The 14,621-nt window shown below is 36.5% G+C and overlaps 1 protein-coding gene across 1 annotated transcript in view; it reads right to left on the bottom strand.

The window, feature by feature from the left end:
- Positions 1-14,621, bottom strand: part of FCHO2 (FCH and mu domain containing endocytic adaptor 2) — an 89,347-nt gene that overhangs the window by 39,676 nt on the left and 35,050 nt on the right. Inside the window, exons 6-8 of the mRNA XM_080924972.1 lie at positions 13,232-13,336; positions 3,695-3,793; positions 2,802-2,898 (exon numbers count right to left, since the gene is read on the bottom strand). Coding sequence (XP_080781098.1) covers positions 2,802-2,898; positions 3,695-3,793; positions 13,232-13,336 — 301 coding nt within the window. The remainder of the gene's footprint in view (positions 1-2,801; positions 2,899-3,694; positions 3,794-13,231; positions 13,337-14,621) is intronic.

The raw sequence follows: 14,621 nt of genomic DNA on the forward strand, positions 1-14,621 counted from the left end.
CATGGACTAGGAAATGAAATGTTTCATAGATGAGAAACAATAAACTTGTTTAGGTGACAGTAAAAACAACAAAAGGCCTGAATTATTCTCCTAAAATACACCAGTAAAACATCACAGTAAAATAAAAATGACCTCTCTCCCTTAAGTGTTGTGCTAGCTGAGATTTTTGTTTTGTTTTGTTTTAAAGATTTATCTATTATATATAAGTACACTGTAGTTGTCGTCAGACACGCCAGAAGAGAGCATTAGATCTCATTAAGGATGGTTGTGAGCCACCATGTGGTTGCTGAGATCCGAACTCAGGACCTCTGGAGGAGCAGTCAGTGCTCTTAACCGTTTGGCCATCTCTCCAGCCCTTAGCTGAGATTTTTAATTCTTAAATTTATAAAAGTCCAGCATACTTTATAAAATATTTTATTTGAGGATGGCAACCTACTTCATTATTAAGGAATTTAGAAATAGGAACTGATTTAAGAGAGAATGATAGGTTTCCTTTCTTCTTCTGAGATGCTACACTTAACTATAACTATGTGCTAAAACTGATGACCAGAATTCTTGTTGATGACTTTATTATAATACAAGACACTTCCCCATAAGAGGTTTTAAAAACATAGACAAAATGAAGATATTACAAAGCCTATCAACTCTTTATTTTTTTAAAGTTATCCCATTACTTCTTATAACTGGTAGTAGGAAGTTTTTATGAAAAGCAGACAGTAAAATTAGCAAAATGACTATAAATAGAAAACAACAAAACTATGAATCGTAAATTGAGTATAGTGTTGTACCTATAACCCAGAACTATGGGAGGTGAAGTAAGAGGACTGAATTTGAAAACCTAGGCTACATAGCAAATTCTAGACCAGTGTCAGCCACGTACATATCCTACTAGCAAATTAAATAAGTGACTGATTAGGGCTAATAGGATAAAGAAAGAATATAAATAGAGACCTAAATTAGAAAACCCTTGTTTCTTTCTGACTCTTTCAGACCAAAGAGTGCTGGGTATTCAAAGCATTCAGCCATTATAATTCCAATTCAGAAGAAACTATAGCCTCAGCTTCAGTTCCTACATCCAGGCTGAAGATTAGGAACACATAATAATAATTTTTCTGAAAGTAAATTCATCCACTTCAGTCTAATCTTAACATTCAAAAAGGTTTATTGTATGTTTTAATTTTTGAGACAGGGGCTCTCTCTTATGTAGTTCTAGCTGTCCTGGAATTCTATGTAGACCAGATTGACCTTTTTAAAAAAGTAGAATGTAGAAGAAGTTAGTCATGATAGAACATGGTTTTTATCTCAATACTCAGGAGGAAGAAGCAGAAAAAACTCCATGAGCATGATCTACATACTAAGTGCCAGGTAATGGAAGGGAGGGAGGGAGGGAGGGAGGGAGGGAGGGAGGGAGGAAGAAAAAAGAATCTGGGATCATTTAGTCACAAAAACTGAAAGCAGGACTCCTACACTCAATCATTGATATATTCCTAATGCTTAGCAGTTATCACTCAATAAAAACATTCTCTAGAAATATGTGAATGAGAAAAGGCATTAAATTTTAAGAAACATTCTTCTATATTGGTCTTAATGATAAAGGATCAATATTTTATCCCAACCTTCCTTTATTAAACAGGCCTTCTTTATCTGTAGCTAACTCTCCTTTCAGAAATCTCAACAAACCGAAGACAGATTCATTTAGGAAAAGTCATATAACCATTTTAAGTAGCTAAATTATTAACTAAATAATTTAGTTATTATTTATTAACTAAAAGTCTGTGACAAATGTGTTAAATTAGAGGCTGGAGAGATGGCTCAATGGTTTAGAATACTTGTTCTTGCAGAGGACCCATCTTGAATTCCCAGTATCCATGTGGTGGCTCACAACCATCCATAACTCCAATTTCAGGGATTTGTTTCCTCTTTGGTCTCTTCAGGTACCAGGCATGCACATGATATACATAGACACGTATGCAAAAGCACTCATAAGTATAAAATAAACCTAAAACCAACGCACAAACCAAACAGGCATGACTCATTTGCCAGCTTCATTCCGTTTTACAATTTAAAAATGTTATTCAGGGCAAGTATATGATATAAAGTTAAAATTACCCATCTTATGCATTCATTCAAATACAAATCTTTAAAGAATGCAGGACACTAAGGCAAGGAGATCATGAGTCAGTCTATACTACATAGTAAGATCCTGTCTTAAAAAAATAGTAATAAAGATAACATTTGAAATGTAAATAAAAAAGCACCAAAATAAATTCAATACTATTTAAAATAATAATAATAATAATAATAATAATAATAATAATAATAATAATAATAATAATAAAAGAGGTCTGGAAAAATGGCTCAGCAGTTGAGAGCAATGACTGCTCTTCCAGAGGTCTTGAGTTCAATTCCCAGCAACCACACGGTGGCTCACAACCATCTGATGCCCTCTTCTGGTGTGTCTGGAGACACTTCAATGTACTCATATGAATAAAATAAATCTTAAAATAATAATAATAATAATAAATGATTGCCTTATCTGGCACTCATGAGAGAGGAAGTGCTTGGTCCTGAGGAGGCCTGTTGCCCCAGCGAAGGGGGATGATAGAGAGGTGAGGTGGGAGTGGGTAAGGGGTGAGTGAGCACCCTCTTGGAAACAAAGGGGGGAAAGGAGGAAGGGGGAAGGGGAAAAGGGAGATGCAGAGGGGAGACCAGGAAGGGGATAACGTTTCAAATGCAAATAAATAAAATAATTAATAAAATAATAATAAAACAAATATTTGTTTCCTTGCAGTTTATCTTACCAGGTCTTTCTTTCCCTGTGCCTTTTGACTCAGCAAATTTTTGTATTAAACTTTCAATTGTAGTATTAGCCATATTATTTATAAATTCTTCATGAACCTATTAAAAAATAAAGAATTTTTTCTTTTTAAATAACATTCTTACTTTAATACAGAAACCTACTACAAAGCAATTTCAAAGTTACAGATTTTTAGCCTTCCATGTTGTTTCCTAACTATGCGACAGATTTCCAGAGACCAGCTTCTGCTCACCTTCTTCGCAATACACTGTCTTGTAGGCAGTTCATTCATACCACTTTTAATTTTTCTAGGGATAAAATTCTTATAATAAATAAAACTTCTGAAGATAATATTTTCTTTTTATTAACAAGGAAAAGAACATTTTCTGTCTCCTTACTGCAATATACCCCAAATTATCATTAAACTCTGAACACTTCCATATTTAAATTTTCTAGTTACTAAAGTTTTTGCTCTAACCTTTTAAAGTACTAAAATGTGAAAATAGAAGTATTTAGAAGTTGGTAATGTTCAATTAATGAAAAAGACTATAGTTAATACTTAGAAGTATACAACTATTTAAGAAATAGATGTTTGGGGCTGGAGAGATGGCTCAGCGGTTAAGAGCACTGACTGCTCTTCCTGAGGTCCTGAGTTCAATTTCCAGAAACCTCATGGTGGCTAATAACCATGTATGATTATGGCCAGCAGGCATACACTGTAAACATATAAATAATTTTTCAAAAAGACAGAAAGCAATCAAGCACACACAAAAATAGTAATGATAATTTAAATATTATATGTATGATTTCCAAACAAAGGGATAGAAGACTTAATAAAGAACTGTAAGTAAACATAAAAATTTCATAAACCACTTCAACATAAAGCAAAAAATTTACCTGGCCTATTTGTAAGTGGATTTCCTTTATAGCATTTGACAAGGATCCTATAATTTCCTTTATATGAATGAGATGAGTTTCTTCAATATCTTGAAATTTCTGGTTTGAAATAAAAAAGTTTTGATTATAAAATATATATAAACACAAATATATACTCTGGTTTCAAGAGAAGTTTCAGAAACCATTTCAATATAGGTAACTAAATTAAACTAAGGAGCACTATGCTTGAAATGCTTCTAGACAAATGAATCTATTAACTTTTGTTATCCCATTTTCTCAGGCAAATAGAAACTTTTCTAGAGTCTAAGATACAAGAAGTTAAACTCTACAATCAGGATCTTTAAAAATTAAAAAGATCCATAAGAAAACAGTGTTTCAAAAACCAGAAAAAAGTTTCCAAAACTAAAAATTAATACTGGCAAAACAAAGCATAACCATTTTATTCTGAAGTCTACATTCTTGCCAAGGATTTTCAACATGCCCGTCTAATGTTTGAACAGTTGCATCTCAGCAGTTCTCCATGGAAGGTGGGAATGCACTAGGTTGGGGGAGGGGCACACACCAGAGCATGAGTCTCTAGGAATGTGACAACAGCAGGAATGCTGTTGGGAAGGAATTTCCCAGTTATGATAGCATTTTCCAGAGAATACCACTGCTAGCTCTTGCTTTGCAAACCTCATTATCAAAACCCCTGAGAAACACTGAAATCATACAATCTGTTTGACTTTGCTTACCCCAGCATTTTAACTTCAACCTCACAACCTTTGAGTTCTTTCTCCTTCCCTAAAACACAACCTTCAGTTCTACTTAACAGATCATGTTTGTTTGTTTGTGTCAAATTAGACCAGTTCTAAAGAATGGGCCTAAATTTCCAATTTTTTTTTAAACGACTTTATTTTACAAAGCAAAGATAAATGTACAGATTTTAAACATTTTTTTGCTTAAAATTATACATTTTTGTCAGTACTGTTTCTTCAGACATTGAAATAATTTTTACATAAAACCATGTGAATATATTTTTTTAGTCAGTACTTGATTTTTTTCAAGGGCTTGACAGTATGCATTGAAAACCTAATAGTTACAATAAGCGTAAAGTACATGCAAAACAAAACGCAACATGGAAATAGTCAAAGTCTTCTTGTTTTGTAAATATATGTATATTTTTTTGTTTTCTTTATTTCTTGGACTTCATACAGTCTGTGAGTTGTTTCTGGGGGACTGCAAGCCTCTGGGGTTAGCATCCCACTATCAGTGACTGCATATTATGTCTATTCTTTTGTGACTGGGTTATCTCACTCAGGATGATATTCTCTAGATGCAGCCATTTTCTTAAGAATTTGGTTAAGTCATTGTTTCTGGTGGCTGAGTAGTATTCCATTGTGTATATGTACCACAATTTTTGTATCCATTCATCTTCTGAAGGACATCTGGGTTCCTTCCAGCTTCTGGCTATTATAAATAGAGCCGCTATGAACATTGTGGTGCATATATCTTTGTTGTGTATTAAAGTGTCTCTGGGGTATATGCCCAGAAGTGGAATAGCTGGGTCTTCAGATAGTACTATATCCAATTTTCTGAGGTATCGCCAGACAGATTTCCAGAGTGGTTGTATTAGCTTGCAACCCCACCAACAGTGGAGAAGTGTTCCTCTTTCTCCGCAACCTCGCCAGCATCTGCTGTCATCTGAGTTTTGGATCTTGGCCAATCTGACTGGTGTGAGGTGGTATCTCAGGGTTGTTTTGATTTGCATTTCCCTGATGGCTAAGGATGTCGAGCACTTCCTCAGGTGTTTCTCGGCCATTCGGTGTTCCTCAACTGAAAATGTTTTGTTTAGCTCTGTACCCCATTTTTTAATAGGGTTATTTGATTCTCTGGTGTCTAGCTTTTTGAGTTCCTTGTACACCTTGGATATTAGGCCTCTATCTGATGTGGTGTTGGTAAAGATCTTTTCCCATTCTGTTGGTTGCCGTTTGGTTTTCTTGACGATGTCCTTAGCCTTACAGAAACTTTGCAATCTCATTAAGTCCCATTTGTTAATCTTTGACCTTAGAGCTTGAGCCATTGGTGTTTTGTTCAGGAAATTTTCTCCTGTACCTATGTGTTCTAAGGTTTTCCCTACTTTCTCATCTAATAGTTTCAGTGTATCTGGTTTAATGTGGAGATCTTTGATCCACTTACACTTGAGCTTTGTATGAGGAGATAAGAACGGGTCTATTTTCATTCTTTTGCATGCTGAGTGCCAGTTGGACCAGCACCATTTGTTGAATAGGCTGTCCTTTTTCCATTGAATGTTTACTGCTCCTTTGTCAAAAATCAGGTGACCATATACATGAGGGCTCATTTCTGGATCTTCTATTCTATTCCATTGATCCACATGCCTATTTCTGTACCAGTACCATGCAGTTTTCAGCACAATTGCCTTGTAATATAGCTTGAGGTCAGGGATAGTGATTCCCGCAGATGTTTTTTTGTTGTTGAGGATGGATTTCGCTATTCTAGGTCTTTTGTTATTCCATATGAAATTGCACATTGATCTTTCCAATTCCATGAAGAACTGGGTTGGAATTTTGATGGGGATTGCATTGAATCTGTAGATTGCTTTTGGTAGGATGGCCATTTTTAAGATGTTGATTTTTCCAATCCATGAGCATGGGAGATCTTTCCATTTTCTGAGATCCTCCTCAATTTCTTTCTTTAGAGGTTTGAAGTTCTTGTCATACAGGTCCTTCACTTGCTTAGTTAGAGTCACACCAAGGTATTTCATAGTTTTTGTAACGATTGTGAAGGGTACGTTTTCCCTAATTTCTTTCTCCACATGTTTGTCCTTTGAGTACAGGAAGGCTACTGATTTGTTTGAGTTAATTTTGTATCCAGCCACTTTGCTGAACTTGTTTATCAGCTGTAGGAGTTCTCTGGTGGAATTTTTGGGGTCACTCAAGTACACTATCATGTCATCGGCAAAGAGTGATGTTTTTATCTCTTCCTTTCCGATTTGTATCCCCTTGATCTCCTTTTGCTGTCTAATTGCTCCAGCCAGGACTTCCAGTACTATGTTGAATAGGTAGGGGGAGAGTGGGCAGCCTTGTCGAGTCCCTGATTTTAGTGGGATTGCTTCAAGTTTCTCGCCATTAAGTTTGATGTTGGCTGTTGGTTTGCTGTATATTGCTTTTATTATGTTTAAGTATGGGCCTTGGATTCCTGTTCTTTCCAGGACTTTTAACATGAAGGGGTGTTGGATTTTGTCAAATGCTTTCTCAGCGTCTAGTGAGATGACCATGTGATTTTGGTCTTTGAGTTTGTTTATATGGTGGATTACGTTGATGGATTTCCTTATGTTAAACCATCCCTGCATCCCAGGGATGAAGCCTACTTGGTCATGATGAATGATCGTTTTGATGTGTTCTTGGATTCGGTTTGCAAGGATTTTGTTGAGTATTTTTGCATCAATGTTCATAAGTGAGATTGGTCTGAAGTTCTCTTTCCTTGTAGGGTCTTTGTGTGGTTTAGGTACAAGATTTTTTTTCTGGTTAGTTATTGAATTAAATTGTCTCTCCTCACATTAATGCCCAAATTTATCTAGCACTGAGTTACTTGATCAGAAATCATTAATACAGATTATCCAGTTTGTGTTAATCAGTTAAAAATGTATCAATAGAGGCAAAACTACATTAGAATTGTATTAAAAATTCCTAAACTTCAATCAACCTCACTGATGATGACAGATAATAAAGTGATTCGTCCTGACCAAGCTAATACCCTATCTATCTATCTATCACACAGTCCTGAACTATCTTTAAGAACTGAAGAACATCAAGGCTAGAGATAATTCACTGATGAATAGCACAGATAGCTTTTGCAGAAGGCCCAAGTTCAGTTTCCAGCACCCAAACCAGATGACTTACACTATCCTATAACTCTAGTTCCAGAGGATCTGAGACTCTTATCTCAGCAGACACCAGTGTACACACAGAACACACTTATTACAAAAAAAAAAAAAAAAAAAAAAAAGGATAGAGACTTAAACATCCAATAAGAGGATGATTCTTCTGAGATCATAATAGAATATCCAGGGGCTAGAGAGATGGAGCTCAGCGCTCCATGCGGGCAAAATACTCACATAAAATATCTAATAAAAATATTTAAGCTTTAGCTTAAGTGTCAGAAATTAAAATATTTTATTATAAACAAATACAACCAAATATAGTAAAGCTGACTCATACAATTAATTTCATATGGATAACTCCCTACTTCCAATGAAACTGTGTTTTTGTTCCTTTTAAAACAACTTTACCAAATAAGGTATGTTTTGAACTACACAGAAGTATCTTTTTATTTTTTTGTGTATGAGAGTTTTGCTTGCTTGTATATTTGTGCACCATGTGCCTGCTATGCCTGAAGAGGCCAGAAGAGGGTATCAGATCCCCTGGAACAGGAGTTATAGATAGATTTGAGCTAACCTGTTGATAGGTTCTGAGACTTGAACCCAGGTCCTCTGAAAAGCAACCAGTGCTCTTAACCACTGAGCCATACTTCCCAATCAGAAGTATCTTGCAGCATGAATCCACATTTAACTCAATGTGTAATTCAGTTACAATTCTTTATTTTTTAACCTTTTAACCATAAATTTATTTATTCACTTTACGTCCCAATCACAGTCCTTCCTCTCTTCCCAGTCCACTCCTTATACGACCCTTCCCCTTCACCTCTTAGAAGGGGAAGATTCCCCACTGGGTAACAACACACCCTGGCACCTCAAGTCACTGCAGGACTAGGTACATCCTCTCCCACTGTGCTGGCTGGTTTTGTGTCAACTTGACACAAGCTGGAATTATTACAGAGAAAGCCTCAGTTGAGGAAATTCCTCCATGAGATTCAGTTGTAAGGCCTTTTCTCAGCTAGTGATCAAGAGGGAAGGGCTCAGCCCACTGTGGGTGGTGCCATCCTAAGCTGGTAGACCTGGGTTCTATAAGAAAGAAAGCTGAGCAAGCCAGGGGAAGCAAGCCAGTAAGCAACATCCCTCCATGGCCTCTGCATCAGCTCCTGCTTCCTGACCTGCTTGAGTTCCAGTTCTGACTCCCTCTGGTGATGAACAGCAATGTGGAAGTGTAAGCTGAATAAACCCTTTCCTCCCCAAACTTGCTTCCTGGTCATTGCGTGCTATACAGGAAACTCTGTACTAAGACACCCACTGAGGCCAGACAAGGCAGTCCAATTAAGAGAAAAGCAACAGAGTCAGGGTAAGACCCTCACCCCAGTTGTTGGGCAATAAGCATGAAGATCAAGCTGCACATCAAATACCATTCTGAGATTGTGGGATTTTCTTTTAGGATAGAAAAAGTACATTGCTAACTAATGTTAGTACTCAAAATTAGTGACTACTACTTCAGAGGATCTAAAACCCTCTTCTGGCTTGAGACATACCCACACAAGGCACACATGCACCAAACATACATTCATACGCACATATAAATAGAAGTTTCTTTAAAAATAAAAAAAGGAAAGAAATGATGGGACTCTGTTTTAGCAGTATATGGCAGCTTACAGCTGGAAGGCTAAAGAAGAAATTAGGGCATGAGTTTGAGGCCAGCTTGGGATACACAGGGATTGAACAGGTGGTTCAGCAGGTAAAAGCATGTACTGCTCGTACGGAGGAGGATGGCTTACAAATGCCTCTAACTCCAGCTCCAGGGGATCAATTACATAATTGGAAACAAAATCCTTAGAAAAAATAAAAACAATACTAGGTAGTGTGTTTCATATGTGTAAGTATACACCACATGAGCAATCAAAGAGAAAAAGACATAAAAATGTAATATACATATTACAAATATGCAAATTATATATATATATATATATATATATACAAATAATTAAAATGCTATTTTGAAAAAATGCAATGAGAAAGAAAAATATAAGGAAATGGAAGGTTGAATGTTGAAAAATGCTCTTAAAATATTAACATTTTAAAGATTGCATATGGTATCCCACAAATGGTCTATGGTATGTTGGCATATACCATTAATGCTAGCACTAAGGTGACAAAGGCAGATAGATTTCTGTGACTTCAATAGCAGTCTGGTCTATATAGTGAGTTCCAAGGGCTACATGGTGAAACCCGCTTTTCAGGGAGGAAGAAATGTAACATCAAAATGAAGCATGGCAATGCCAGCCTATAATTCCAGCACTCAAGAGACTGAAACAAGATTACAAGTTGGAAGCCATCTTGGCCTGAACAGAATCTAAAAAATAAGTACAAACTGTGTGTGAATGTGTGTGTATGTGTTTATAAAATTATAGGTCTGAGTTGGACCCTGAATCCCACAAAGTGGCAGGAGACATCCCATTCCGTCGAGCTATTCTATGCCCTACACACAAACATAAATTTTAAAAAATTTAGAAGGTACAGAGATAGCTCAGTGGCTAAGAGCACTAGCTGCTATTCCAGAAGACCCATATTCAATTCTCAGGACCTACATGGTGGCTCACAACTATCTGTAAATTCCAGTTCTAGGAGGTCTTGATACCCTTTTCTGGCCTATGCAGATGAAAATCTCATAAAATATTAATTTAATTTACAAAATATTAAATAACATCAATACAATAAAAAATACTGAACAGATTTTAATTCCTATGCTAATTTAAATAATTAACTGAAAGTATTTTAATTAGTAGAAATAAAAAACTAACAAGTCAATAGTAACTGCTTTATAATACATACATGTTCTTAATGATTTAGAAGACAAAACGGCCTTTGCTCTAGTCTGTAACAGCCTTCCCTTCTTTGCAACGGAAATTGCACTATTTTAGAAATCTCATCAACAGAAGTGAAGCCTTCTATGGAAACTTCATTTGGCCCATGTAACACAGCTGACGGAACCCGTCTGCAATCACTTCTGAGACTGTGCTGACATAAAACATTCTAGGTTTATCAAGCTCTCAATGACCCATCATGCAAAACAAACATGAAGTTATCATGGCTTTGTGAACTTACCCTTTTTTTAAAAGGCTCAAATTATAATTTCTTACCCAAAATCGTTGGGGCCAGGTACATTTTAGAATTCAATTTTTTTTAAAAAATAAATACATATGGTACCATAAGAATATGTGATTTTATACTATTACCAGTATAATCTTGTGCTTATCAAGAACATTAATATTTGTAATGAAATCATTTACATTCAGTCTAAGCTAAAATTATAAACAGCTTCATGCAGATTCGGATCAAGTTCTGCTGTTCAAAGACTTATGATAAACAAACTTGGGCTTACGAAAACCATGGCTATTAAGACTGGAGCGCTGCGTCCAGTGCTACATGTGCACCTGCTGCCTCAGAGGCATGTTGTCGACCTCAGCGTGACCTGTGGAGCCAACTAAGTGTTCCATGAAGCCTTTTGCATTTCTCTCTATCCATGAATTTGACAAGTCAAAATTTGAAAGTGATCTCAGCTCCCTAAGAATTTCTCCCTCCCTAATCCCTCAGCCGCCCACAGCACTTGCAGCTTTCCTCCAAAATGAACCACAAGACTCTCATCACCCTTATCACCTGACTACTATGCTGACTTCCAAACTGGACTACTCATCTCTTCTTCACATAACTTCCACAGCTAACTTTTAAAATAAAGATCCAATCATGTTTCAACAAAATTTAGGTGGCTACCAGGCTGCCCACTGCTCTTAGAGAACAACTAATCCTTTGTATATCCTAGTCTTCACACAGCTTCTTAACCTCATTTAACTATTTTTTCTTTTTATTCTTCTCGGTTTTACATTTTCCTTTGTAGAAGATAGCATCCATCTATTTTGTATTTTATACTTCTGGACTTCATGCTCATGGCCCCAAAGCCTAGGCGTCTTCTGCCCTACATTCTACTGTTTCAATCTCTGTTTTATTTATTTTTATGTTTTACATTTATTTGTTGTATTGGGGAGAGGGGTGTGCCATGGCTCATGTAAAGGTCAGATGATAATTTGTAGGAACATATCCCTTGTTTTACCGAATGGGCTCTGGGGATTGAACTCTAGATGTTAGGCAGCAGTGCCTTGACTTGCCTGTTCCAAGTCTTAGTTCTAAATATCAAGTCTCCCAAACTCCTAGTTTAAATTCTAGGTTACTCTTATTATTCTATCTCCTAGAAGCTTAGTCCTTCCCTTTATAACACTTATAAAAACTTGTTATTATAAGCATGTATTTCCTGTCTGCCCCCATCCTCTGTACTGTCAACTGAGTATGGCTGCATCTAGCACAATGCCTTTAGCATAACAGGTAGAAGTGGATTATCGTGTCTGCAAGCATGCACATACATGCACATACACCTTTTGGGTTATGAGATGGAAGTCTTTAATTTCCTCAAGTGAGGAGACAGAAAAAGAAACTAGCAAAGTTTGAGAATTATCAAGACTTTTTTCACATCTAATATATGCCCACCAAAAAAGAGAAACTCTTAACTGCTGAAAAAATAAAGTATCTGACCCTTGTCATCATATTATTTACACGTGGTAAAGACACAAAACAGAACGGGAGTGGTATTTCACCATGGTGTAGCCCCTAGAAATGATGACTAAAATGTTTCAAAAAGTCCCATCACTAGCCTCAGGCCCAGAGCTGCAGCACACATGCAGCATGATACACTAAGTCACTGATCTGCAGGGTCCTTTGCTATCTACTAAATGAATTAAATTCCTGATGCCTTACATGGTGCTAAGTGCTAAGAACATAGGAAGACAAGAGTAAGAATAGAAGTGTTACTAGGTAGAACTCATCAAGTGCACCCATCTTAAAATATGCCTTCAACTAGGACTGAAAGAACACCAAACTATGTATCATTGATCCCAAATTAAAAGAGCACATTTTCATTGTCTACCTTCATCCACAAGAATTTGAGAACAGGGCTTTCTCACTGTTTTGTCTGTTGTACCTTCAGTTCTATCTTCCAGGTTTCTTCTTACAGAGAATCAAGACTCAAGCCTAACAACCAGCATTGTCTTCACTATCTACCAAAACCTGCATTTTCCTCAGTTGTATTTAAACAGCTCTTATTTATTTGAGTAAACTCTTAGGACACTGTTATAGTCTGAATGTGAACTGTCCATCACATGGTGTCCCCAGCTTGGACCCAGCTGGTTAACTGTTTGGAACATTATAGAATCCTCTGGACAAATGTGCCTAGCTGGTGGATGTAGACAGGGCCAGGGCTTGGGGTCAGGTCTTGGGGAGTCTAGGCTGGCTCTACTTCCAGACTGAGCTTCTGCTTCCCAATCCACTAAGATGTAAGCAGCCTCATCTCTGCCATCTCTAAACCATAAGCCAAGGTAAACGCAGCTCTCTCTCGGCTGTTTGGTCACGATGACATGAAGGAAAACCGGTATAAGAAGCACTAGCAGTCTGCCATGTTAATGCTAATATAAATTACCACAGTACTCAAACAGTTCATTTCAATTTTTCTGATACTAAGAAAATTAAACAAAAATTCTATTATTTAACCAGTGTCCACAAATATAAGCATCCTGTCTTCATTTTAAACCCTTAAAAATACCAACCTGGGCTGTTTCTGTCATCTTCTGCTCAAAATCAGCTTTTGTTAATGCATACTTTTCCACATAAAGTTTGTAAGTATCTGTAGCTTTCTTAGACTTAACAGCTGCCTGTAACAAAACAAAAGCATTTTTAAAAGATGTATTTATTTTATGTATATGTTTGCCTTCATATATGTCTGTCTGTGTGAACAACATTCATACCTAGTGCTCTCAGAAAACAGAAGAAGGCATCAGTTCTCTTGACACCAGAGTTACAGGTGTCTGTGGGCCACAGTATGAGTGCTGGGAATCAGACCTGGGTCCCTTGCAAGACCAGCTGGTGCTTTCTAGCCCACACCAAAAAACATATTAAACTGAGGTTAACCATTTTTTCCTTTCTTAATGTAAGTAATATGAAGTAACAAATTAAAAGTACATTTTAAGAGTTTGGTTTGGGGCTGGGGAGATGGCTCAGTGGTTAAGAGCACTGACTGCTCTTCCAGAGGTTCTGAGTTCAAATCACAACCGTCTGTAATGAGGTCTGATGCACTCTTCTAGTGTTTCTGAAAACAACTAGAGTGTACTTATATATAATAAATAAATCTTTTTTTAAGTTTGGTTCAATATATACTTTAATCCTTTAATACCTGTCTTAATCATTTCCTTTTTTAAATGTGGGCAGTCAATAACTCAGGACTCAAACATGGACTCTTCTTTCTAATGGAATGTTCAAAAAATTCAAACGTGCTCACTTTATAGCCCAAAGCAAGATTCTATAACCATAAGTAATATCCGTGAGAAACTAGTAAAGAAGCAATGTAAAAAAGGGCACCAATCAAAAGGTACCTGACACCCTTTTCTACAATGGTAGGTCTTCCTCCTCTCCCTTAATGTACAATTCTATTTAATGTCTAATTAAAGTTTATAAACTAGCCAGATGATGGCAGCACATGCCTTAATCGCAGCACTCTGGCGGCTAAGGCAGGATTCCTGAATTCAAGGCCAATCTTGTCTATATACAGATTGAGTTCCATGACACCCAAAGCTACACAGAGAAACCCTATCTCAAAAAACAAAACAACAACAAAAACAGTTTATAAACCAAACTCAAAATTAAAAAATTTAGCTTGCCATGATAGTTCTCAGTTTCTAGGATGTTCCGGTAAATCAATAATTTTGTTTTTAATTTTTACCCATTTCTCAGAAACTCTTATAAAAAACCCACTACAGTAGTTATATAGTCTTAATTTTATCAGTTACTTAATGAAAATAGGAAATAGAATGAGAGGAACATCAAATTATAAGACATTTTTTCTTCAAGGACTTTGTAAAATAACTTACATACAAAGATAAATCAGAAAGTAACAAAACCACAGAAATCAATATAAATCTTGGGAGAGACACAGTCTGGAGA

Source organism: Micromys minutus (genome assembly GCF_963924665.1).
Source record: "Micromys minutus genome assembly, chromosome: 11".
Lineage (NCBI taxonomy): Eukaryota > Metazoa > Chordata > Mammalia > Rodentia > Muridae > Micromys > Micromys minutus.